At 36.6% G+C, this 24,771-nt stretch overlaps 1 protein-coding gene across 1 annotated transcript in view; it reads right to left on the bottom strand.

The window, feature by feature from the left end:
- Nucleotides 1–376: 376 nt before the first annotated feature.
- The window catches only part of LOC137393613 (uncharacterized), a 31,319-nt gene continuing 6,924 nt past the window's right edge, over nt 377–24,771 (bottom strand). The window contains exons 2-6 of the mRNA XM_068080242.1: nt 18,846–18,951; nt 11,691–11,838; nt 11,033–11,104; nt 6,987–7,565; nt 377–1,909 (exon numbers count right to left, since the gene is read on the bottom strand). Coding sequence (XP_067936343.1) covers nt 582–1,909; nt 6,987–7,565; nt 11,033–11,104; nt 11,691–11,838; nt 18,846–18,884 — 2,166 coding nt within the window. The 5' untranslated portion in view covers nt 18,885–18,951 and the 3' untranslated portion in view covers nt 377–581. The remainder of the gene's footprint in view (nt 1,910–6,986; nt 7,566–11,032; nt 11,105–11,690; nt 11,839–18,845; nt 18,952–24,771) is intronic.

The raw sequence follows: 24,771 nt of genomic DNA, 5'->3' as shown, positions 1-24,771 counted from the left end.
TTAATTTATTCCTTAGATTTTCACAACTTTAAAAACTATATATTTACTAATCAGGTATGTGTTTAATTTAAAAATAAAAATTACATGTAATTTAACCTTTTATATTATACTGAAATAAAAGGCGCGGAATTTTAAACAAAAACCGCTTAAGACTCTTAGAAAGAAAGCCTGGAAGAATAAACACTATATATGAAACTCCCGGTAATCATTAAAACCTCCAGGCATTGAAGAATGGAAGCAAAGTGAATATAGTACATGATGTAGGTATGGTGCTCCAATATGGTGACAACAGAAAGCAAGACCGGTGAGTGCCATATGAAAACATGTAAATGGTGAGTTCTATGCTGATTCAAGTCTTACACAAATGCGCTACAGGTTAGAGATGTTTAATTCAATGTATTAAAGAAATACAGCAGATTATAATGTAAGATTGAATATCTCCAGCAATAGGCTCTAATATAAACCAGTAAAATATACTAAAGCTTTACTACTTCAACTTTACTACTGCTTTACTTTAATACTTTCCACTCGATGAGTTAACCCTTATTATTATTATTTCAACAGATAAAATGCATGAGTGATCAGTGCTTGGCCTTCAGATGTATTTTGAGATGTGTGCTCCGCATAAAGCTTTTGAAACACAACGAGCACGGGTATGGTCGCTCTCCGGTGTGAATTCTCATATGATCACGAAGATGTCCGGAATTTGTGAAGCCCCTATTGCATATCTCACACATAAATGGTTTTTCGCCACTGTGCGTACGCAAATGAATCGTCAGAGAACCGGCGGTACTGAAACTTTTTCCACAGGTTTGGCAGCGGTGTGGCTTCTCACCGGTGTGCGTCCGCAAGTGAATCTTAAGTTGACTAGTTGTAGTAAAACATTTTTCACATGACGGGCAAGAATGAGGTCTCTCTCCGGTGTGAATTCTGGTGTGGACTCTAAGATGCGATGCGGTTTTAAATGTTTTTGTACACAAATCACATCGCTTTGTTCTCGGCTCTGTGTGGCTAGCCAGGTGAGCTTTCAGGTCTGTTGCAGAACTAAACCGGCTGCGACACATCTGACAAAAATATGGATTCATCCCGGCAGAATCGGATTTTAACTCCGGCTTCCTAACTCTGCGTGGAGTGTCTTTATTTTTGGACCGTCCATTTATCTTCTGACTGACTACTCGGATACTTGTTCGCTGCCTGGCAGCGTTTGTTTTGTGGGCAGCTGTCACCGAGGTCTTAGTTATATGTTGTGCTGCACTAGATTTGCAAGCTCGGTCCTTAGAAGAAGATTCAGAGTTTTGACGACATGTTCGAAGGGTTCGACCCTCAGCAATGACAGTTTTGGCCTTTGTCTTCTCAACACCCCTCAGGAAATATTTATAGCTTCCCAACATTTCTGATGGCTCACAAGAACCAACTATTTTTGCGTTAGTAGGACATGCAGAGGGAAGCAAAGCTTGCTTCTTTGTATTACAGACAGCAGATCGCAAGCTAGCCAATGGCACAGAGTTTTTACGACTTTTTCGAAGGAATCGAAGTTCTGATGGTATAGTCACACGTGCCCTTTCTCCAACGCCGTCTCTCATCACAGCTTCAGAGTTTCTCAAGGTTTTTGACAGCTCACAATCCGTCCTTTTCTTTGGTGTTGATACAAATAAAGTGGAGGCGTTATGTGTTTTATTGGTACATTTCATTGACATTCTTGCGTTTTCTCGACAAGTCCTTGTTTTACGAAGATTTGTTGACTGTCTCAAGGATTGCGCTACTCTGCATACAGAGCAATGCTTGCTAGATGCTTGATAACGACGAGACTCGAATCCTTTAGCTAACTTGCTGACTGATGTGGAACTGCGGCAGTGATCGCAGATCAATTTTGTTGGTTCTTTGGCTGTGCATGCTGGTTTTGGATCACCTATAGAGGCAGGAAATACAAAATATTAGCATAGTCTTAATAGTAGAATATAGTAACAACAACAACATCTTTGTTAAAGAATAGAGAGAGCATAATATTATTATGCTTTATTAGTTATCTTGATGTGTTGACTGATGTTCTAAAAAAAGAATCAAGGAGATTGACCAACTAGAAGCTGAGATATAGCCAGCCAAACACAGGTCTACCTAATAACGAATCAGAGGAAAACCCTTCGAAAATCCCGATAACTGTGACGTATGAAATCGACTTATTGGTAATGTGCCGGAGTTGCGCACCCTTACTGCCGTTACGTATAATGATTGTTTTAGGCTACGAGATGTGAAACGCTTCTCACGATAGTAAAGAATTTACAGACTAGCTCTGGTTTCTCAGGAAAATCAAGCAAACATCGTGTGGTAAAGGCATTTGCCCACAACCCCTCGCCATGATTTTTCAAAATAGAAGAGCAAATTTTGACTATTGTGCTTCAAATTTTAACTCGATCTCTACGGATATGCTCCGAAGATCCTCTGTTCAACGAGTGGCGCGTGTATAGTCTATATGCGACATCCGCGATTTGCAGTTTGTTTAGAATAAGAAATGGGAATGTGAATTTTTGTTCATTCATCATTTTTCTACTGTGTACCTACTGCAGCATTCAGTTGATTTTCATGATTATCGTCACTATTAACAGACTATAAGTTCACTACAGGCATAATTTTAAAAAGAATAACTTGACCGTGCTGCTCTTGTTGTAAGAAAAAAAACGATAACTTTTGATTTGATTTATTTATCTATTTATCTTATCTATGATTATATTTTATGATTAATATAATAATCATAATGCATATTATACAAAATAATAATATAAATGCGTATAGAATAAATGATGTAACTAATATAATTGTAGAAAATTCCAAATGATAACCGAGATTGATGATTGATTTAATTGATTCCATTTATTAGCCATAGTTAAAAAAATCTGAACAGCGCTAAAGATGAGTCTGAATAGGGAAGCTAAGTGGGAGAACAACAAAACTGAGCTGAACTAGCAAGATAGCGAAATGTTGTGAAATAATAGATGCGTGTAATTATTTTATGCTAAAACTAATCTACACGTCAGAGGGACTGGTTCGGAATTCTCAGAGCAATGATTGTTAGGCCCAATTTGATTGTTCTATACTTCCCGGGATTAGACCAATTAAAACGCCGTGATTGTTATAGGAGGGCGCATTAGTTAGCTTAATTGACCAATGGCACACAAGTCGATTTCATACGTCATATATTGATGATTACCAAAACACTTATGTTTTTTGGTAGACCTTTGTTTGGCTGGCTATATCTCAGCTTCTGGTTGGCCAATCTCCTTGATTCTTTTTTTAGAACATCAGTCAACACCTCAAGACAAATAATAAAGCATAATAATATTATGCTTTCTCTATTCTTTAAAGGGATTTCCTAATTTCTTGACAGCCATATAACTACCAAAAGGAGGGGAGAGGAGGGGCATGAAACTGTTATGACGACCTGATAGCCAGAGCCAGCTAAGGCACCTCTCTGCAGATGATGGCCCACAACTACAACTAAAAAGCTGGAAAGCTCTAAAGCTAATTGGGTGATGGATTTAGCATGTCTCGAAATCTGCACATATGATCTCCTTTCAGGCTAATTGGTTGCCAACTAAATTTATGCTTGTTATCTCACAATTAAAGTAACTTTAAAATAGAAAGTCTAGCCTTATCGATGCTAGTTAAACAATCAATGATAAAGTATCTTATAAGGACGCATATCCTTAAGAGGCCATGTGGATCTTTAAAAATAGAATTTGAATGAAAAATAAGTAAAAAAAAGAATGTAATGAAATGAAAAAGAAAAACGAAACAATACCTAGGAATAAGAAAGTAGCATCTATATAATTATTTGTTTATTGTCATTTCCGAATATATATACATATCCTGAAACATGTATATATATATTTTATTTCTGAATGTATATGTATATTTAGAAACAATATATTCAGAATATATATACAGTAGACACTCCGATAACATATACCTCGGATAACGTAAAGTCCAGATAACGTAAATTCCAGATAACGTAAATTCCAGATAACATAAAGTCCAGATAACGTAAAGAATTTATGCGAAGTTCTTGCTTCGTACTATATAAAAAATTCCATATAACGTAAAGTGTCAAGTCAGACGAGTTCTCAAAATCGATTTAAATGGTAACCTACCTCATCGCACTTGTGAAAGAAAACATCGTGCGTATAGCGTTATATAGCGTTATATCTATTATATATACAACTTTCGAGACATTCTAGTTTGTCGTGATAGATCGTCAGGTGTGTTGACAAAACAGAGAATAGGATAGCTGCGCAATTGCTCATAAATACAAAGGCGATCGATTGGCGCAAGTGTTACCACGCCGGTCTACCCATCTGAATGTGACGAGTTGGAGTAATGTTGGAAGTTCTCCTTTATCGTAACATCGACCCCAGCTTACAGATAGATGACGAACAGGTAGTGCCGCTTTTTATAGTAAAAATATTTTGTTGTTTTGCTTTATTGTAGACGTATAGAATATTTGTTAATAGTTTTACTTTGCAGAATAGACTTTGCTATTTAAAAAAATAAACAAATAGTTGCAAATAGATGTCGAAGATGTGCAGTCCCCATCAACTTACTGTAAAAATTACAACAATCATGGTCTATAAAACCAGTGAGATTGATCAGAAAAACAGAGAAAATTTCTCGATGCAAACCAATAGTACTGCAGTTACGGTAGGCCCACAAATTAAAAGAGTTCAATCACGGTTTCCCTTTTTCTTGAGTTTTGAAAGATCTTTGAACGGATTAGGCAATTTACATGTATTTTCCTGTTCTTATAACGTAAAATCCCTATGGCACAAACGTTCCTAGAAGAGATTATTTACGTTGTAAGAGCGCCTACTGTATATCTTATATCGGTAAATATAAATCTTAGTGTTTGTCTGTTAATCTGTCGTTCGCGTGTCCAGTTATAGCGATAGTTTCAGGAATGAAAAATCTGCTTCTCACTGGATTTGAATCCGGCATCTCCACTTCTGAAGACAGGCGAGCTAACCCATTAAGCCGCCCAGCTTACTTGCGAGCCAATGGATTAATTGGGTACATAATTATTACATCGGTTAAAATACTGATGCTTAACCCTTTGACAGGGGAAATGACCAGAATGTCGTTTACCGGTTGCGTGGGGAAACGACATTTATGTCTATTTCGGTAGACGTTTATAACGCTGTCGTCTAGTAGCGTTAAACAAAGGATATGAACACTAGTAAGTTTTAAATATTATCAACAAGATATCAGTCGATGATTTACAATATGAAACGATTATCTGAGAGGCGTTGCTTTGTGCTAAAAGCTAAACAAATCGCGATTCCTTGGAAAAAATTAAAAGTTGGAAAAACCAGTCAACATCGGCTCGACTTTCAAAACGGTAAAATAAAAGATTATTTTATCCTGCGATCGTTAGTGATTTTTTGTCTGATCAGAATAAAATTAATTCAAATGATAGAAGTGATGTAAACTTTTTTGGACTTTTAATATACTTGGAATATTCAGAGAAAACGATCGTTATGGTGGCTCGCACGGCTACGTTATAGCGTTTGACTCTACCGAAAAAGATGCTTCCAAGCATTTCATACAGGGACAATTGCACATGGTTGTAATTTTTTTTTAGTAGTAGATATGTGAATGAATGTATATGTACAAAAAATTTTGTTCATTGAACTAAATTTAAGATTTGAGCTATGCATGTTCATAAAATATCGATTTTTTTGAATTTTCGAAAATAAATTACACGAGTCTCGGTTGTTTTTGGGGGGGGGCTTATACCCAGTCAAAGGGTTAAGGCGCTTGAGAAAAGACTATTGGTTATTAACTAGCTTCCTTTATCATTACGCGTAATATAATGATTATTAAACTGGCTTCACACCAGCTCCTATTATAGTAAAATTTAGATTAGCTCAAGTTACTAGCCTACCAGGCGAGTTTTTCAAATTAATTGGGTAATTATTTTATTACCCGGCAAGAATTGTCTAAAACACTCGTTAATAGGTTGTAAATAGATGACATCCGTGAATCAGTAATTATTATTGATTTCTTTTAAAATTTCCAATTTATGTAAAATAAATTTTTGCTAGCGGAATCTAAAGATCCCATACAAGCCGATAGGATTAAATCTATAACCGCTCGAAAATTAGTGTAAAACATATAAATAAGACAGACTTTTTCAGCATTTGTGGAACCTGCTTCCACTTGGCGCTACAAATATCTGCCATATCGAGTCACCGAAGCGAAGATGTTACTCAATCCTCTAGTTAATGGTCTGGCCGCTGTGGCAACTCACGGTCGAGTTCCTCCCCAAAATTATGCAGTGAGCAGATTAGTAACAAAGCTTGATAGCAATGATTTTGAGAAGAAGTCGCAATAGTCTGAAACGGAAAGCTTGTATTTAATAATATTACGATTTAATATTATTCGCATTATTAAATATTAAACAGCTTGTCATTTAGCGATAGCTATCTTGGAATAGTTTTGCAATTATCATAAAATATGTTTTTCATGGGAAGTGGTAAGCAACATTAGGGAAGGTTCATTGCTTTTTGAAACAAAATCTCATTAGATGTTTGCTGACCAACTCGCCCTCTGTTTTATTATTTTTCAAGGTAAATGTTTGATTAGTGCAGAACATTCACAAAATTATCTATATAGCCCTGCTAAAGAAGAGCATACTTGCATCACGTGTTCCACATCATAACTCATGCAACATTCCGATAAAAGCCTCTAGTTCACCTACATATTGGAGTTTCCTTTCTGATTGTTTCATAGATGTAACATCGCCTCACAAAGACCAGTGAGAGTGACCTAAATGGTTTGCATAATTAAACCAATTTAGCAGATGAGTATTAGAAGTGAGATCAATTGAACTCGCAGTAGATACATACTAGATTTGGCTATTTAGAAGGAGACAAATCCTGCCTTGCAATATACACAGCTGAGACTTCCTTAACTAGCTTGATTGACAACAACTATACCTTGTCCTCCATTGACCACTTGTGAAGGACCTCCATTGACCACTCGTGAAGGACCATTATGATTCTCTTGTCCTCCATTGACCCCTGGTGAAGGACCATTGCGATTATCTTGTCGTCCACCGACCACTGGTGAAGAGCCATTGTGATTCTCTTGTCCTCCATTGCTCGCTGGTGAAGGACCATTGTGATTCTTTTGTCCTCCATTGACCACTGGTGAAAGACCATTGTGATTCTCTTGTCCTCCATTGACTACCGGTGAAGCACCATGGTGAGTCTCTTGGCCTCCATTGACCCCCAATAAAGGACCATCGTGATTGTCTATTCCTCCATTGACCACTGGTGAAGGACCATTGTGATTATCTTGTAGTCCATCCAACAATGGTGAAGGGCCATTGTGATTCTCCTGTCCTCCATTGACCGCTGGTGAAGGGCCATTGGGATTCTCTTGTCCTCCATTGACTAACGGTGAAGCATCATTGTGATCCTCTTGTAGTCCATTGACCACTGGTAAAGGACCACCGTGATTCTCTTGTCGTCCATTTACCACTGGTGAAGGACCATCATGAGCCTCTTGCTCACCTACCAATAATAAATATCTTGAGACCACTCAAGCCTAAGGTTGGTTCCCACTATATCACCATATCTCAATGTTGTACGCTCAGCAATTATTCATCAACTATGCGCACGGGAAACATGAGAAAACTAGGATACGTCGGGAAAAATTGCAGATGTCGAACTTTTTCGATAGTTTGCCGAACATCCACAACATCCTGGGCAATGCGCACCACAGCCAACCACCACCTTAGCGATGGTGATAGGTTGTCCCGGATTGCTTGATCATATTTTCTTTCATGACAGTTGCTGCAGGACTAGTATTTCATTGTTTCCACGACCGCATTATTTAACGAAAACTCTAGGCGGCAGACTATTTGCGGATGTAAACGCAGATCAGTTTGTTAGCATGAACATTATTATAATAGATGATCGCTCTGTGTATTGTGGGATTAAAACCGACATACAGCGATACATTGTGAACCAGCCATTAGAGCAGACAACAGCTACCAGTTGAGTTCATATTAATATATGTAGCTATTCGTGATACAACTATGAGATATTTATTAATACGGTGTTTTGATGTACTGGAAATGACAAGATGACAGGAAATGATAAGATAGATAACGGACCATATAGTTGTTATTAAAGCCTAATAATGCATACACCAGCATGACCCCTGACCCTAGACAGCTTTAACAACTTTCCCTCGACCGTGAAAGTACGTAGAATAGTACAACTTCTTTCAAGCTGAGAATCAACTAAAAGCTCCAAGCTCGTAGAATATAATCAAAAGAGATGAAATCAAATGGAGTAACTAGTTTTTACTTCACACTCTCTCAAAACATGATATTTTAAGGATAACTGAAGAAAGATAATGACTGCATAACACCGAATCTGTTGAGGGTGTATATTTGTTATGAATAGAACAACAACTAGTATTAGTGTGAAAAGGAAAAGAAACTTGCTGCTCATTTCCAATCATCTTAATCAATGTGTCATTAGGAACTAACGTCTGATCAGCAGCCATTTTTCATTTCTTAGCCAGTTTGAAATGTCCTCAGTATCTCGACAATATATCACAAGCTAATAATCTAATCGCGTTGAAACTTTGGTACTACACTAATAGGATATCAACAACTAAGCAACCAAAGCTCCGTAATCTGTAAAGTAGCGAGCATCCATATTTGATACGGGCTTTCCGGTAGAACCCGAAGTGTTTGTCATAAACTAGTGCTACGAGAAGTTTTATGTTGAGCCTTTTATTGGCCTTTCAATTCAGGTGATAACATCACGTGTCAAAACAATAACCAAATTGCTTGAGTACGTCAGAGAAATAAATTGATTCCAACCTACGGCGTTTTTGTGATGGCGGCGATTGACTGTTCGTTTTTGGGCTTTTAGGAGCTTGTAATCACATTTCCACATATTTTGCACCTACAGCAGAGTATGATATAGTAAACCTTTTGATACCAATTAAATGTAATTTGAATTTTGTTGCAAGTAAACCTTTAAACTTTAGAGTAGAAAAAACGCAATGTTTTCTTATTAGAATATTTATGAGTTCCATATACAAAATAGATAGAATTGTGTCACCTAATGTTGAGGGTTGACTGTATATAAAGCTATAAACTACATCGCTTTTACTCGCTGTCTGTCACCTGACAGTGTAACTTCATAGGTGGGAAAGAACGGATACACCTTATTATGACAACAGAACCTCACTAGCCTATATGACATGCAGTTTGTTCTACCTTTGGGAGAAGGAAATGTTTATGCAAGTATTGTACCAATAGGTTGTTGCTCTAGTGTTATAGTGTTACATGTATCAATGTACACATTTGAAAGCATAAAGAGAGTGATTATGTATTAACCTCGCGTGACCTACTGCGTGACAGATAAAAAAGATTATTTGAAGTGAAGTCTGTATGACATTCTACATGTCGTACAGATACCAAGAGAGAGATACCGAGAGAGAGATACCGAGAGAGCGATACCGAGAGAGAGAGATACCAAGAGAGAGATACCCAGAGAGAGATACCCAGAGAGAGATACCAAAAGAGAGAGATACCGAGAGAGAGATACCGAGAGAGAGAGTGATACCGAGAGCGAGAGAGATACAGAGAGAGAGATACTGAGAGAGAGAGATACTGAGAGAGAGAGAGATACCGAGAGCAAGAGAGATACAGAGAGAGAGAAATACAAAGAGAGATACTGAGAGAGAGAGATACAAAGAGAGAGATACCGAAAGAGAGAGATACCGAGAGAGAGATACTGAGAGAGAGAGCGAGAGAGATACTGAGAGAGAGATACTGAGAGAGAGATACTGAGAGAGAGATACCGAGAGCGAGAGAGATACAAAGAGAGCGAGAGAGAGATACTGAGAGAGAGATACCGAGAGCGAGAGAGATACAGAGAGAGAGAGATACAGAGAGAGAGATATAAAGAGAGAGATACCGAGAGAGAGATACCGAGAGAGAGAGAGATACCGAGAGAGAGATACCGAAAGAGAGATACCGAGAGAGAGATACCGAGAGAGAGATACTGAGAGAGAGAGAGATACCGAGAGAGAGATACAGAGGGAGGGGGAGAGGGAAAGGGAAGGGAGGGGGAGTGTGAGCATAGTATTTCTTTCAGGCATTGTGGGAAGGATTTTGGCGAATAGCATATCGGCATCTTCATTATTCTGACAAATGCAGCACTCCAACCAACAAATTTGAATTTCGAGAGACATTTTTGTTGATGTCACATGGCGGAAAAGTGTGGTATAGAGGGGATGAGAAAACATCATGCTCCACATTGTAAGGCAAAACTGAGGTTGTAACCCGAGGGTACCCTGTCTCAGAAATACCAGAGGCCCAATGATGAAAAATTTTACTAGCAAAAATATGTTTAGATCACTGTTTAATCTTTTTTCATCCATAAACTGAAAAAAAAGTTTTGAAACCGCGATATTATGCTGTGAATTCTGAGTAAAACAAAAACTAAAAAGGCTCATTTTTTGGCAAAATGATAACCAATATCCTAAATTTATTGCGGAAAAATTTTGGGCAGATTTGTTTATTTTGTGATCAACGTTTTGCAGAAGTACTGAGGCGAACCGTTACAAAAGCTTTCTGCAAGAAGGAACGATACACACGAGCTGTTATGAAGGATTTCTGTAGCAAGAAAGTTAATAATGTGCAGGGCACCTGTAGCAATGTACTGAGGAAACACATGAGTATTTAACAATTTCCTAAACATTTTTAGATCTGGTTTAAATGAATTAATTCTAAGGAAAATATAATCTAATAGATAATTATAGAAGGTCATTCGCTGCGGTCCAAGGCTGCATTTACTAAAATAAATCATTCTAGCCTTCCCGATTTGAAAATGGAAGGATATAAACCTAAATTTCAAATGTAAAGGTAGAGTATAAATGTCTTTGGTTTTTGGGTTTTAACGGTGAGAATCTACGTAAAGAGTTGTCATAAATTATTACTAGACAAACCTACCATGCTCAAAAGTATCCTCGTAAGAAGTATCCTCGTAAGAAGTATCCAGAAGTTCGGGATTGACATCCAACCCTGCAAAATGTATTAACTTCTCCATAGAAAAAATGAACTTGCGCAACTTCATTTATTAGGATTTGTCTATGATTCACATATTGAAATTATGGCATTCTCATTGAGTATGAGAAATTCAATTGAACTATGTGAATACTCTATGCAGTCCCTTTTTATAAAGTAAATCTTAGCTCTGGAAGACGCTGCCCAAGCATTGACGACTTTTCAATGCTGCTCACTAAACTTGCATTTATTAGATCTCTCCTGTCAAGTGGCATGCACAATCTATCATGCAATTCAGTAAACATAATCCTTGCTACAACTGCCTGCTAAAATAGCTTACCACACAGTAAGCAACAGCTGCATAAACGACGTCTTGTAAAAATGCATGGCAGCAAAATGAACTACGGGCAGCCAAATGATTCACTGGCAGAAAAATGACTCACAACCAAACGACTCGGTGGCAGTCAAACGACTCCCTGGCAGAGAAATGAATCGCTCGCAGCGAAATGAATCACTACTAGCGAAACGAATTACTGGCAGCAAAATGAATCACTGCTAGCGAAATGAATTACTGGCAGTTAAGCAGATTAAACCAATGACCAACCTTCAAACAAACAAACCAGAGAACTTTCTGTGGCGGCCTTTAGCTTTGGATCAGTGTCATCGCCTATCCATTGAACTATGACCTGGCTGCTCATGTGGTGGTAAAAGAAGGTTATGCCTTTGAAGCCAGCTGATTCAGCCTCGGACATCTGCAATCGCCAATGTTCAGCATAGACAATAATTTAACTGGAAACAGGCAAGTGTTGACACTCTGTCTTAAAGGTTGACTTGCAACAAAATTCACATTACAGTTATTTGGTATCATAAGATTTACCATGTCTTACTCTGTTGTGTTGTAGGTGCAAAATACAGTCAAACATGGATAACTCGAACTTCACGGGACCGAGCGAAAGTGTTCGAGTTATCAGAGCGTTCAAGTTATCAGAGGTCTGTCACAAGTCCATGTATTATTTATTTATTAGTAGATACATGTACATATACAAACTATAATATAAATCAAAAGCATAAATGGCTTGTTTCAAATTAAATGTTTCTAATGTAAAGTTTATAACTTTTTTATCAAAAAGTATAGAGATTTTTCTATCACTTGAGATTGGTTTGTTGTTTGAGATGAAGTTATGGCCAGGACGTTTTTAAGATTAAAATTGACAAAACTTGATCGTTAGTGAAATACTCAGAAGAAAAGACATCTTCTTCTTTTGAGCGTTTTAACCAAGATCAATTTTGCCGATTTTTCTTGAAGTTTCTGCGAAGGTTACCTCATTTTTCCTTGCTTCCGAAGGGCCATCGCTAAGCGGATGTTTGGTAAAAATCAAATTTCACCAAACCTTTAGAAAAGTCGTTGACAAAAATATTTTGCCGGTGGCGGTAATAACGACCCCTATGAATAACGAAAAGTTGAGGTTTACCTCTATAGCTTGGAATAAAGTGATTTTCTAAAGCGATAACAACTGTCTCGGTAGCCGTTGGGCAAAAAACTGTTCGAGTTAACAGAGTTGAGGTCGAGTTATCTAAAGCAATTTATCATTACGTGGGAACGGACCAAAAAAACCGTTCGAGATAACCATGTGTCCGAGCTATTCGAGGGCGAGTTATCCATATTTGACTGTATATGGGAATGTGATTACAAGCTCTTAAAAGCTAAAAAACAAATATTAATCGCAGCCACACGAGACCGCCGTAGTTTGGATTCGCTTTCCAAAGCGGCTCAAATGGGACGCAGTTGTTACAGGATAGTTTCTGTTTACACTTTCATGCAACCCCATTCGTTGAAATATTTTCACAGATATACTTCACGCATTCAATAAAACTATGTCTATTGTTCTTACGCGTCTGTTTTACCGTAATTGAAATGCTGCCACTTTTAGCACTGATATCTTATAACTTACAGTAAAAATTCGTTAAACTTTTTAACCTTAGCTCGAAGGAGTACATATCATTGTCTGATAATCATGACGAGCCTGTTGGTCACCTGTGATAATCGAAAAGTGCTGCAAAAGTTAATTGCGAAGTACCGGGTCACATGATCAGATTACGACTTGACGATTGAATAATGCCGAAACAAAACTGCTAAGTAGCGAGCATCTATATTTGATACGGGGTCTTCGGTAAAACCCGAAGTGTTTGTCATAAACTAGTGCTACGATAAGTTTTATATTGAGCTTTTTATTGGCCTTTCAATTCACATGAGAACATCACGTGACAAGATGATAACCAAACTGTAATGAATACGTCAGAGAAATAAAGAAATTCCAATCTACAGCGGCCTTTCGTTTTTGAGCTTTTAAGAGCTTGTAATCACATTTCCACATATTTGGCACCTACAACACAACAGAGTAAGACATTGTGAATCTTTTGATACCAAATAACTGTAATGTGAATTTTGTTGCAAGTCAACCTTTAAAGAAAACTATTATTATAACTTCCTCATTGCAAATAAGAGCCAATAATATGATCTAATTTATATATTAGAGATGCTTGATAAATTTCAGGCTATGAATATAATATGAGTGATATATTTCAGGTGCAATATATTTTAAGCGTGATATATTTTATGAGTGATATATTCTATGAGTGATATATTCTATGAGTGATATAATGAACGATATATTTTATAGCAATATATCCTTTCACTTTTGCAGCCAGTCGAGGACACTAATACTGTCTATGGTTGTGGCTGACATATGATGGCAGATCTCCAAGCAACTCAATTACAAGCAGTCATCTGCAATAAGTTTGTATTAATTAGCCTCAATTTTTAATTTCTCTTGGCTACAACTTTATACCGGAGTCTAGGCTTTTCATGATTTTGCTTCCCATCACATAGTTGCTAATATAACATATGACATAGAAGCCAATCTCATTCCATTCCGTGTCTATCGCCCAACCATCTCAGACCTTTTTCAACAAGAATATCAGCCATAGGTGATAAATCTGCCAGTTTTATGATTTCTACGTTTTTGATCTGGACCAGCTATTTGATATTCATAATAACCTTTAAGCGTCTCATTATCACAGCATGTAGTTTTTTTACTTGAACTTGATAAATCATCCATGTCTCTGTGCCATATGAGAAAGTTGACAGAAATACGGCTTAATTCACTTTATATTTCACAATGACTGAGACATGCTTGTTCTTCAACAGTCTATGCTGAAACTTGCCAAAGGCAGCACTGGCTTGGCCGATCTTTGCTTGGAGTTCCTTTTTTTTTCCCTGAAGCGTTAGATACAGTGCTTCCAAGGTAGATGAGGTGTGTGGCTTCAACCAGTGGTTCTTGGTTGATGAAAATGACTTGGGCTTCAGGAGGACGGAAAGGTGTTTGATTGGTTGGTACATACACTGCCTTTTTTATATTAATTTTCAAGCTAAACAGAGATGCAGCCCTGGCGAAGTTGTCCAAGAGTAACTGCATGTCAGAGACAGAATGAGCAGCTAATGCATTGTCATCAGCAATTAGCATTTCTCAAACCAGGTGTTTGGTAGTGCGAGACCTAGCTTTAAAATGGGAGACGTCGAAAAGATCTGCACTGTTTTGTCTGTATGTTTACCCCCTGATGTACACCTTTGAAATCTACACAATGCATAGCAGCCAGGTAGAAGGAAAACGATGTGAGAGCTAGGACACAGTCCTGTTTGACTCCATTTGTTACCACGCACTCTTGATGTCTTTCCCTTTAACCAACCATGCCTGCATCTCATCGTGCAGTGCTTTGAACAGGTTGGTGAGTTTCACAGTGCATCCCAATTTTCATAGCACGCTCCAGAGCACATCTTGCGAAACAGTATCAAACGTTTTTGTAAAATCTATGATTACTGTGTGAAACTCCAAGTTGTTCAGTACAGTTCTCCTGGATTTGACGAAGACTGAAGACTGGTGCTTGTTTCTTTGAAATCTACTTTGAGTCTCTGGTAGGACCTGGTGATACCTTTTTTAGTCGTTTGAGATGTTACGGGCTAAGATCTTCCCGCAATAGACAGAAGAAAGAACCCTCTATAATTGCCACATTTCTTCTTGATGTCTTTTTATAATATGGAGTAAATGTTTGCATTTTTCCAGTTCTTGGGTACCAGCTCAAATTTCCAGATGTGTACAATCATATTAGGCACCTTTCCTTGCAGTCCACCTTGTTTCCAAACCTCTGAAGGAATGCTGCAAATACCAGGTGCTTTATTGTCTTCTGTTGACTGGATTGCCATTTAGCGTGCCTGTAAACTTGAGATACTGCCCAGCTCTTTTTCTGCAGTGATCATTGGGAGCTATTTATGTGCATCTTTATTTACAGTTCCAGGCTCAATTACCAGCTGGTCAAAGTGTCGGGCAAAGCACACTAATGTCTCGTTTTTTATCTTTCAACGCTGTAGTCCTATTCTGGGCCCGAAGATGAGCTGTTCCTCTTCTCCTAGGTATGTAAACCTCCTTTGTTTATTGTAAAAAGCCTTCATGTCATTTGTGTTTGCAACCTGCTTTAGTGCCTCTGATTTTTCCTCCAACCTTTGAGATTTCATTTTACGGGTGTACTGTTGCAATCGGTTTTTCAATTTTGCTAGAAATACAGTGTTAGTACTGGTCTTATGTTGTAGTTCGCAGGCTTTGCCCTTGTTTCGTTAGTCAATCAGCGTTTTAGGCTTACTATCATTTTTATTAAAAAACCAATCTTTGTTTTCACATCGGTTTACCAAAAAGCTCAAATACAATGGACCCTCGCCATACAATTTTAATTCGTTCCAGTATTGACTTTGTAAGTTGGAAATGTTATACAGAGGGGTATAGAGACCCATAGTACTTACCTAATGCAAACATCCCCCGGTAAAAATCAGCAAAATTTTAAATACGTATGTACAACAACCGCTAAAAACAGTAAAAAACTAAAATGTTAACCTTAGTGACTATAGTGACCTACAATAACTTTGGTGTATTTAAATTAATTAGTGGTTACGATCTACAGTAAAATGTAACATTGCAATGGACTATGTGCAGTGTGTACCATAGGGAGCTCTTACCTTCGAGACAGACATATAAAATAGGGTAAAACGTCTAATTTAACGCCACCTTTATTTGACCGCCACTATAATAGGAGAAGAGTTGAAAAATAGAGTGCCACCCTTTGATTGAATGCCACATCCATTTGACTGCCGCTTTGACATTCTTTGATTTTTACAAACCCAAAATAGCAAGTGATCGGTAAAAAAGTGCGCTCAAAATCGTACTAATAATGCCTTGATTATATCAATGACAATTAATTATTTTGTTGTTTATGTTTGTATCGAAATCCGTTTTTCAACTCAAAAGGTCTTCACTTGTTTTCGTTAAAACTTTGAAAAAACACCATAGAAAAAAGTACTAACTATATCAGGCCGATAGTAGTTCTTTGTTTAACGCAGTCTTGATACTTCAACGCATGTGGAAAAACGCTCACATTTACGATAGCATATGAAGGACTAGTTTTAAGCTAAAAGTTGTGCTTAGCGAGGCTGCTAAAAGTTTATCATTTGTTCCAACTGCCTTGTCCGATCACTTGTTCGAATAGAAGTGTTTTATCATTTCATCTATCTAATCATTTCAACCGGGACACGAAATGCAACGCGTTAAAGTTTTGCTGTGCTCAAAACAGTATTTGGACACTAATATCGGCTACTTTAGCAGTGCAAAAAAGAGTTGAGGTTAGAGAACATTATAAAATTTATTGAACAGCCAGATGGCCGTTCCATCGAGAGCAACAATCAGAACACAACTGGCTGAGCGAATGATGCAAATATTTTTGTTTCCAAAACGTTAATTTTTGTTTCTGCATGCATGACAAGTATGGTTAGTTCGTGTCACTTGTTCTTGAATATATATGTATTTGTAGCATTTGATAGATTATTATTATATAACTTAACAAATTTGCAGATTTATAGCATATTATTTGATAGCATCCTTGCAGTTATCTTAACACGGCTTACAATAGGTCGACGCTCATAACTCCTTTTCTATCGCATACAAAAAGCCAGTTTTGGCTGCAAACTGGCAAACATATCAATGAGTGCAATGAGCTTCTATGCAACAACATTAAATATAATTATAAAATAAAAATATACCCTGAAATTTAAAATGAAATAAAAAATTGAAAGCACCAACAAATTGCAAAGCAGGGCACAGTGCAACAGGCTATAATATCATCGCAAGTGAATTGTAAGCAATAGATATCAACTGGTAGATATTTCTCGGCTCCGCAATGCATATTTATTTAGAGATCCTTGACAAGATAGCAGATTTATTGTATACATAAGAGTTAATGTCACTCCGCCCGAAGGAAAGTGCAACATTTAGGCAACATTCGCTTCACTTGTAAAAGGATTAAATTTATTTTTCCTAAATTCTGATAAGCTATTTGAAAAATACAACGCCAGCCTTCATTTTTAAAGCCACCTCCATTTGACTGCCGCAATTGGGAAGGGTTGGAAAATAGGGCGTCATGGCTTCCAAAAAGAGTTTTACGATAAACGTTGAATCTAACTTCATCTAACGAATGAATTTAGCTTACTAAACCTATACTTAAAGATGAGTCTTAGTATTTATTTAACTATTTTACAAAAATTCAACTTGGTCATCCACAAAATTTTATCACCTATCTGTTTCCGGTTTGGTTTTCACTCTAACTAATAACACTAATCTGAGAGAGATCGGGCGTCGTATCTCTTTCATGCGTCGTGGAAGGGATGTCGATAAATAACATATCGGCATCTATTCAGTCCACCAACTGCCAAATATGAACTTGAGAGAAATTTTTGTCGATATCATATGGCAAAAAATATTTCGTATGGAGAGAGCGAAAAAAGACCATAAGGTGAAAAAAAATCATAAAATAGGGTCATCGTAACCCAAAAGCACACTGTATGCCGTTTCATAGGTTACTTTCTTCAACATCTCCTATCTCTCTTTTATTTAGGTCTTTTCAACACAAGTGCAAGCCATGTTCTCATCCATCCTCTTCTGAAAATCCTGACAGCACTCGCGGTTTTTCAACTTGTTCACATTTAATTTGGGCTTTGGCTTTCCTTTTCTTCTTTCGTGTGGCTCGCATTGAACACAAGCTTTACATGTACCATCTTATGATATGTGACACCCATGACTCTGGTGCCAAAACACATAATTCAAATATGATCGTCTGGTAATGATGTAGTCTAAAAGGGGCCGGTGCTCTGACTGTGGGTGAATCCAGGTAGTTTGGAGATGTTCTTCACGCTTGAAAAAAGTGTTTGTGATGACCAGCCCATATTCAGAACAGAGACTGAAGAGAAATGAACCATCTGAGTTGCATTTTCCTCCTCCCAATAATCCAGGCCACGAGTGATACATATTGCATGAGTGATACATTCTAAGGGTCATATCATATATTTTATGAGCGATATACTTTACAAGCTAAGATGCTAAGAGTGATATATTATGCAAGTCATATATTTTATGCATAATACATTCGACGAGTAATACATTCTATTAACGATATATTCTATGAGTGATACATTCTATGAGCTATATATTCGATGAGCAATATATGCTATGAGTGATATATTTTATGAGTGATATATTTTATACGTGATATATTTTATGAGGCATATATTCTTTGAGTAATATATTCTATGAGTGATATATTCTACAAGTGATATAGTCTATGAATTATATGTTATCTATAAGTGATCTAGAAAACAACCAACCAGGTCCGAAACTCTTTGTTCAATGTCTAAAGCAGTCATAATGAGCAAAGCAATTTGCTGATCTGTAAGCCCTGCTGAGCTATTTCAACAGCGCCAACTTTATCACCTAAAACATGAATATTAAATAAATGACAACCAAATTTGCCTAAACAAGTCTTAAAAAAGCTCATCAAAACACAGCTTAAAATGAAGTTTGTATATAACAATTTGTAGGAGCAGAGGGACGAAGGACTTAGGTATGGTTGATTGATGACTCAACTACAAGATTGACTTGCTAAATTATTACTTTATAGACTGCCAAATTTGTGTATATAAATCTCAACGCCTGTCGTTTGGTCTATCCAGCTATAATTATTAAAATCTAAGAATGAATAATCCGCGCCAAGCTGGATTTGATCTCGGAACCTCCCGTTCACCACTCCACGCGATAAACTAACCAATTAAGCTATGAGAGCTGCAAAGGATCCATTAAGCAATATGAGCAGCTATTTCAGTTAAAATACGCGTAGCACTTTGCATTATGCAACGTCACCAAAGCTTTCTAAAACGGCTCTTATTAGTAAGTTTAGCAATATGGATAGTAACATACCCAAATTAGTCATTGACTATGCGCAAGGCTAATGGCAAGGGGCAGACAACTACATTACCTGCTATTGTTTATAAGCTGTTTTTAATACCCGAACAACATGGGGCATTCGACTAGTCTTATATAACCTAAAATGCTTAACCTTAAGATGAAGGCTAAATTTATTTTCCATAAAACAACAAATTTAATTCTGATGTGACTAAAAGACGCGAATCCCACGTTTGGGTTCATATTGGCAATCATAAACAAAGAATACATACTAAATACAGTGTGCCCTCGCCAAATGATTTTAATCTGTTTCAGGGTTGGTACCGTATCGTGAAAATGTCATTTAGAGAGGTATAGAAACCCATAGTAATTATATAATGCGAACATCGCCTGATAAAAATCATCAAAATTCTATATAATTACTGTACATATTAACCCTTTGAACCCTGGCCGTACTCATCAATGTGTGCGTGAGTAACCCTGGGCAATCTGTCTAACGATTCGAAGTTTTTGAACTTTTATTAAATATATCTAAATGTACTCATAATACAATGAAATTTGGTAAAACATTAGTAAAAAAAGTTGGGCAACCCACAGCAAATGTCATCAAACAGAAAAAACATTACTTCACCATTATTCGAGCTAAAACTACAAAAATTCGTACGATTTTAAAAAAAACGCAAAAATATTTACAGTAATTTCATATCCATAGAGCACGCGTTCATCACCATTTTTGGACTCAAAATAAACTTGAAAAGTATAGTTAGTATCATAAAATTCTTCATTTGCATCACAATCATCCATGACCTACCAACGAACAAGTCGCATCGATTTTTTTCGCGATATCATTCTAATAAAATTTGTTATTATAACAAAGGAAGTAAATAAAGAAATTTGAAAACTGTTACAAATGGAAGTGAAATTTTTGGCCTAACATCCTGTGCAAGTATTAATTTGATTGGTTTACGCCGTTACTTAAAAACAGCTTTTGTAACCAAGAGCCATGTGAATGCGGGTATTCCGGCTGGTAGAGTTTCTGACACACCTTACACAATACCAGAATAACGGCAGTTAGAGTTCAAAGGTTGAAAATAAGCAACAAAATAGTATATTAACTTTAGTAGCTAAGTAACTATAGTTACTTACAATAACTTTAGGGTATTTAGTGGTTACGACCGGTAATAAAATGTAACATTACAGTGTACAACGTGTATGTGTAGTAGCAGCAGTACATACCGAAGGAGTTCTTACTTCGAGACAGACGTATAACATTAACTTTGAATTTAACTTAAATGAATATAGCTTACTGAACACACATTTGAAAGTAAGTCTTACATGTATCTTTAACTATTTTACTAAACTTACACATTTTTATAGGTAAAATTTCATCACCTATCGGTTTCCAGCTTCATTTTCCCTACTTTTTGCCAACCTCATTAAAACCCTGTTCAATCTAATTCGACAAAAAAGCCTAAGCAACGCTGTTGTCGAAAATGGCCTATCGCATACTTGACCATTTAATGGCCATCAAATAGAAAAATGAGATTTTACTATTGTAACTTTGGAGTGAAGCGACTTGAGCTGACACATGTAGTGGGTAAAACAAAAACGAGGAAAAAACGTAACAAAGCCAATTAAGTTACTGTACACTTGAAAAAAAGTTTAATACGTAATGAAGTGGATTTTTGTTAGCCGTCTAAAAAAAGCTGTCTGATCCCTGACCTTCCAATGGAAGGAATTGCAACTACAACTTTGCTACTGGTTTGAAATAAGAAAATATTCCCATTTTTCCCATGAAGAATATTGAACCGAGAGAAATCAGTCATCGTATTTCTTTCAAGCTTTGCGAGGTCTTCGGCAAACAGCATATCGCATCTTTGTTATTTTGACATAAGCACATCAACCGCCAAATTTGAACTTTGAGCGAATTTTTTTGGTGAATTTGTATGGCAAAATAGGATTAGCATGGGGAGGACGAAAAACCATCGTGTTCTACTTCGTAAGGCAAAAGAAAATCGTACAACAGGGACATCATTGAACAGAGACTGAGGGCACACTGTAATAATCTATACAGTGGAACCTCGGTTCTCTAACACTTTGGTTCCCGACCAACTCGGTTTTCGACCAAAGATTTTGAGATTTGTTCGTCTTGGATCTCGAACATAAATTCAGTTCTCGACTAAACCGGAGCATGCGCATTGGAATTGGAACAGCTCCAGAAATACCATGAAACATTCGTTACAGAACGGAGAAGCAATGCAAGCTTCATAAATTCTTTACAAAAAGGGGAACCATCTGAGACAACGTCTCCTCTACCGAAGAGATTTGCTAGGGAAATAACCCCTCCAGTCGAGTTACCCTAAATTGTTTTGGAGGAGGATTCCCCTTCAAAGATGTGAAATAAATGTGCCATTGCTGTTTATATTTTCTTTTTCCTACGATTTTTGATGTAACTGATCTGCTGCATTTTTTTGCTGTTTCATTATCAATTTCTGCAATTTTTAGTATTGTATTTTAACCTTTAATGTTTTTGACTTTTTAAGAGCAAAACATACGAAATTTTTACTGTTTACACGTAAACACGATATATATCTACCCGTTTTTATTTATAGTATGCAGTATACAGTAGTTCATGGTGTAAAATGTTGAAAAAATACTTTACCGAAGTTGTTTTCTCGCCTTGGAACGAACTAAAATTTACATACATTTATTCTAATGAGGAAAATTGTTTCAGATCTCAAACAACACGGTTTTCGAACAACCTTTTGGAACGGATTGTGTTCGAGGAGCTAGGTTCCACTGTATTACTACAAAACCTGTTTTCAACAAATAATTGATAGTAAACAATATTTGTGAAGCTTTGTTCTTGGTTTATCCTTCGGATTGTTTAAATAGGATAAAATTCTGCTCAAGCTCACTTACATTTGAGCCTGTATAAATTTTTACACAAAATTATCTTTTTCCATGAGTGACTAGCATACCAGCAGCTGTTCATTCCATAACAATCTGAAAAAATTCACTGAAATTCTCTAACTAAAAATCTAATTGTTTAAAAAAAAAGAGCGGATCACTAATACTTAATTTTGTATGCACCAAAATATGATATGTGCTATACATAAACCATCACTTTATTTTATTCTTCCTTCCTGGCTACATGCATGCGCCAGTGTTCGCCTTTGTGTTGTCTACAGTTACTAAGTTGCTAATTAGCTGTCTACTACAATTTCAGACTTGATAGTCTCGTGCCACATGACATAATAACTGGTGTCAAAAGTAAAAACCAAATTAAAGTGCACCCTCAGGGTACGAATACCCTGATTTACGATTTTTTCACATTATGAAGCGGAACATGATTTTTTTGCCTCACTATGCGAATCTTTTTTCACCATTTGAATTCAACAAAATTTTTGCTTAATTCAAATTTGGCAGTCGATGTCGTTAAAATAACAAAGATGCCAAAATGCTGTTCACCGGAAATATTTTCCAAAAGCCCGAGAGACACAATGACCGATTTCGCTCAGTTCAGCAATTTTCGTGTGTAAAACGCTAATATTTTTCTTTCAAAATCAGTGGCAAAGTTAGAGTTGCGATCTTTTCAGAGAAGTCAGTGGTTAAACAACTTCTCTTAACCTGCTAACAAAAATCCAATTTATTACGAAAACAGCATGGTGTTTGGGCTTTCTCGCCGCATTAGGTTAAAAAAGCTTTAAACATGTCTGCTAAAAGTTATAGTGAAAGCGAAGACAGAAACTGATAAGTGATAAACTTTTTATGACAAAAAGTTGAAATTCAGTAAAATAGTGCAAAATACATACTAAAGTTTAGCTTTAAGTGTTTGTGTTTAGTAAACAAAACTTACTTGAGGAGAATTCAAAGTTTATGTTATATGTACGTCTGTCTTGAAGGTAAGAACTCCCAACGGTAAATTATAATGTTACATTTTATTGCAGATCATTACCACTAAATACAATAAAGTTATTGTTGGTAATTATGGTTACTAAGGTTAACATACTAATTTGTTACTAATTTCCAATATGTACAGCACTTACATAAGATTTTGACAATTTTTACCTTTTGTGTACCATATAAAATGCCGAAAATATTATGCAAGTTTAGCTTATTTTGCTGTTCCAAGAGACACTTTATTTGTAAGCTTGAATTAATCATTTATTCAGTGAAAAAGCTTGCTTACTTCTTTAGCATGACCAAAGAAATAAATAGTATATTAGCACATAATCATGTGGCATAAGCTGGCTGAGCGAGCTAGCAGGGCACATTAACAAACAGCCGGTCGACTAAGCACGAACATCACATACACGCAAGCTTGAAGAAGGCGGAGCCTACCACAGAGCTAAAGATATAAAAGGAGAACACATTGACCATTGGGTTCAGAGTAGCAATGCTTGTGTCGTACACTTGTGCTATGTTATACATATGATACTATATACATATACTATGATACGACTGTTATACTATGATACATAGATTCGTGTACAAATATATGTATCATATGATTGATACGACCACTTATTATTAGAGATGCCCTGATTCTAAAATCACCAGCCGATTCCGATACCGATCCGATATACCAATTCTTATTGAAAAACAATGCGATTCAGATTTTTTGTGTTGCATAGATAATTGTTCATTTTATTATGCAAATATAAATATAATGCAAAGAAAATATAAATATTTATGTAATTATTCGTTTGTATTTATGGAAACAATATATATTCACATACTGACATACCATGCATGTAGTAACCAAACAGTCCATGTTTCTTGTAATTTAGAATTAATAAAGGTAATTACTGTTAGTGGTACAGCTCTCTCTGTGATAACGAAGTCTCTTTTTTATTGCTGAATGAACTGCTGCGCCTGCACAAGTTTAAAACAAATCAATGTTTCTTTTAATTACCGTTAGTGATTCAATTCTCTCAGTAAGAAGTCTCTTTCTTCTATCACTATCAATGCAGCCAGTCGTACTGAAGAGGTACTTACTTGCCACAGATGACGGAGGACAGGCTAAATACCGATAAACCACTGGGGTTACAGTATTTTGTACGATACATTGTATTGTCAGGATCAAGAGAGTGATAGATAACTTTATGCATCGACTGCTTAAATTACTTTCGTAATGCTAGTAAATGGAAATATTACATTGCATTCTTGTTTTCCATCTTTGTTATCTTGTTCATGATTAGCTGCAATAAATCCTATTGCTGTAATTGTGAAAATACCACATTTTGTGATTATGTCCTGACTAAAGCAAAAATGTTCCTCAGTTGTGTTGATGTAGATCAAGAGATAGACATGAAATAAATTGTGTGGCAAACCCGGAACATTAGGTAA

Source organism: Watersipora subatra, chromosome 4 (genome assembly GCF_963576615.1).
Source record: "Watersipora subatra chromosome 4, tzWatSuba1.1, whole genome shotgun sequence".
Taxonomy (NCBI): domain Eukaryota; kingdom Metazoa; phylum Bryozoa; class Gymnolaemata; order Cheilostomatida; family Watersiporidae; genus Watersipora; species Watersipora subatra.
This window is presented reverse-complemented; position numbering and strand designations above follow the sequence as displayed.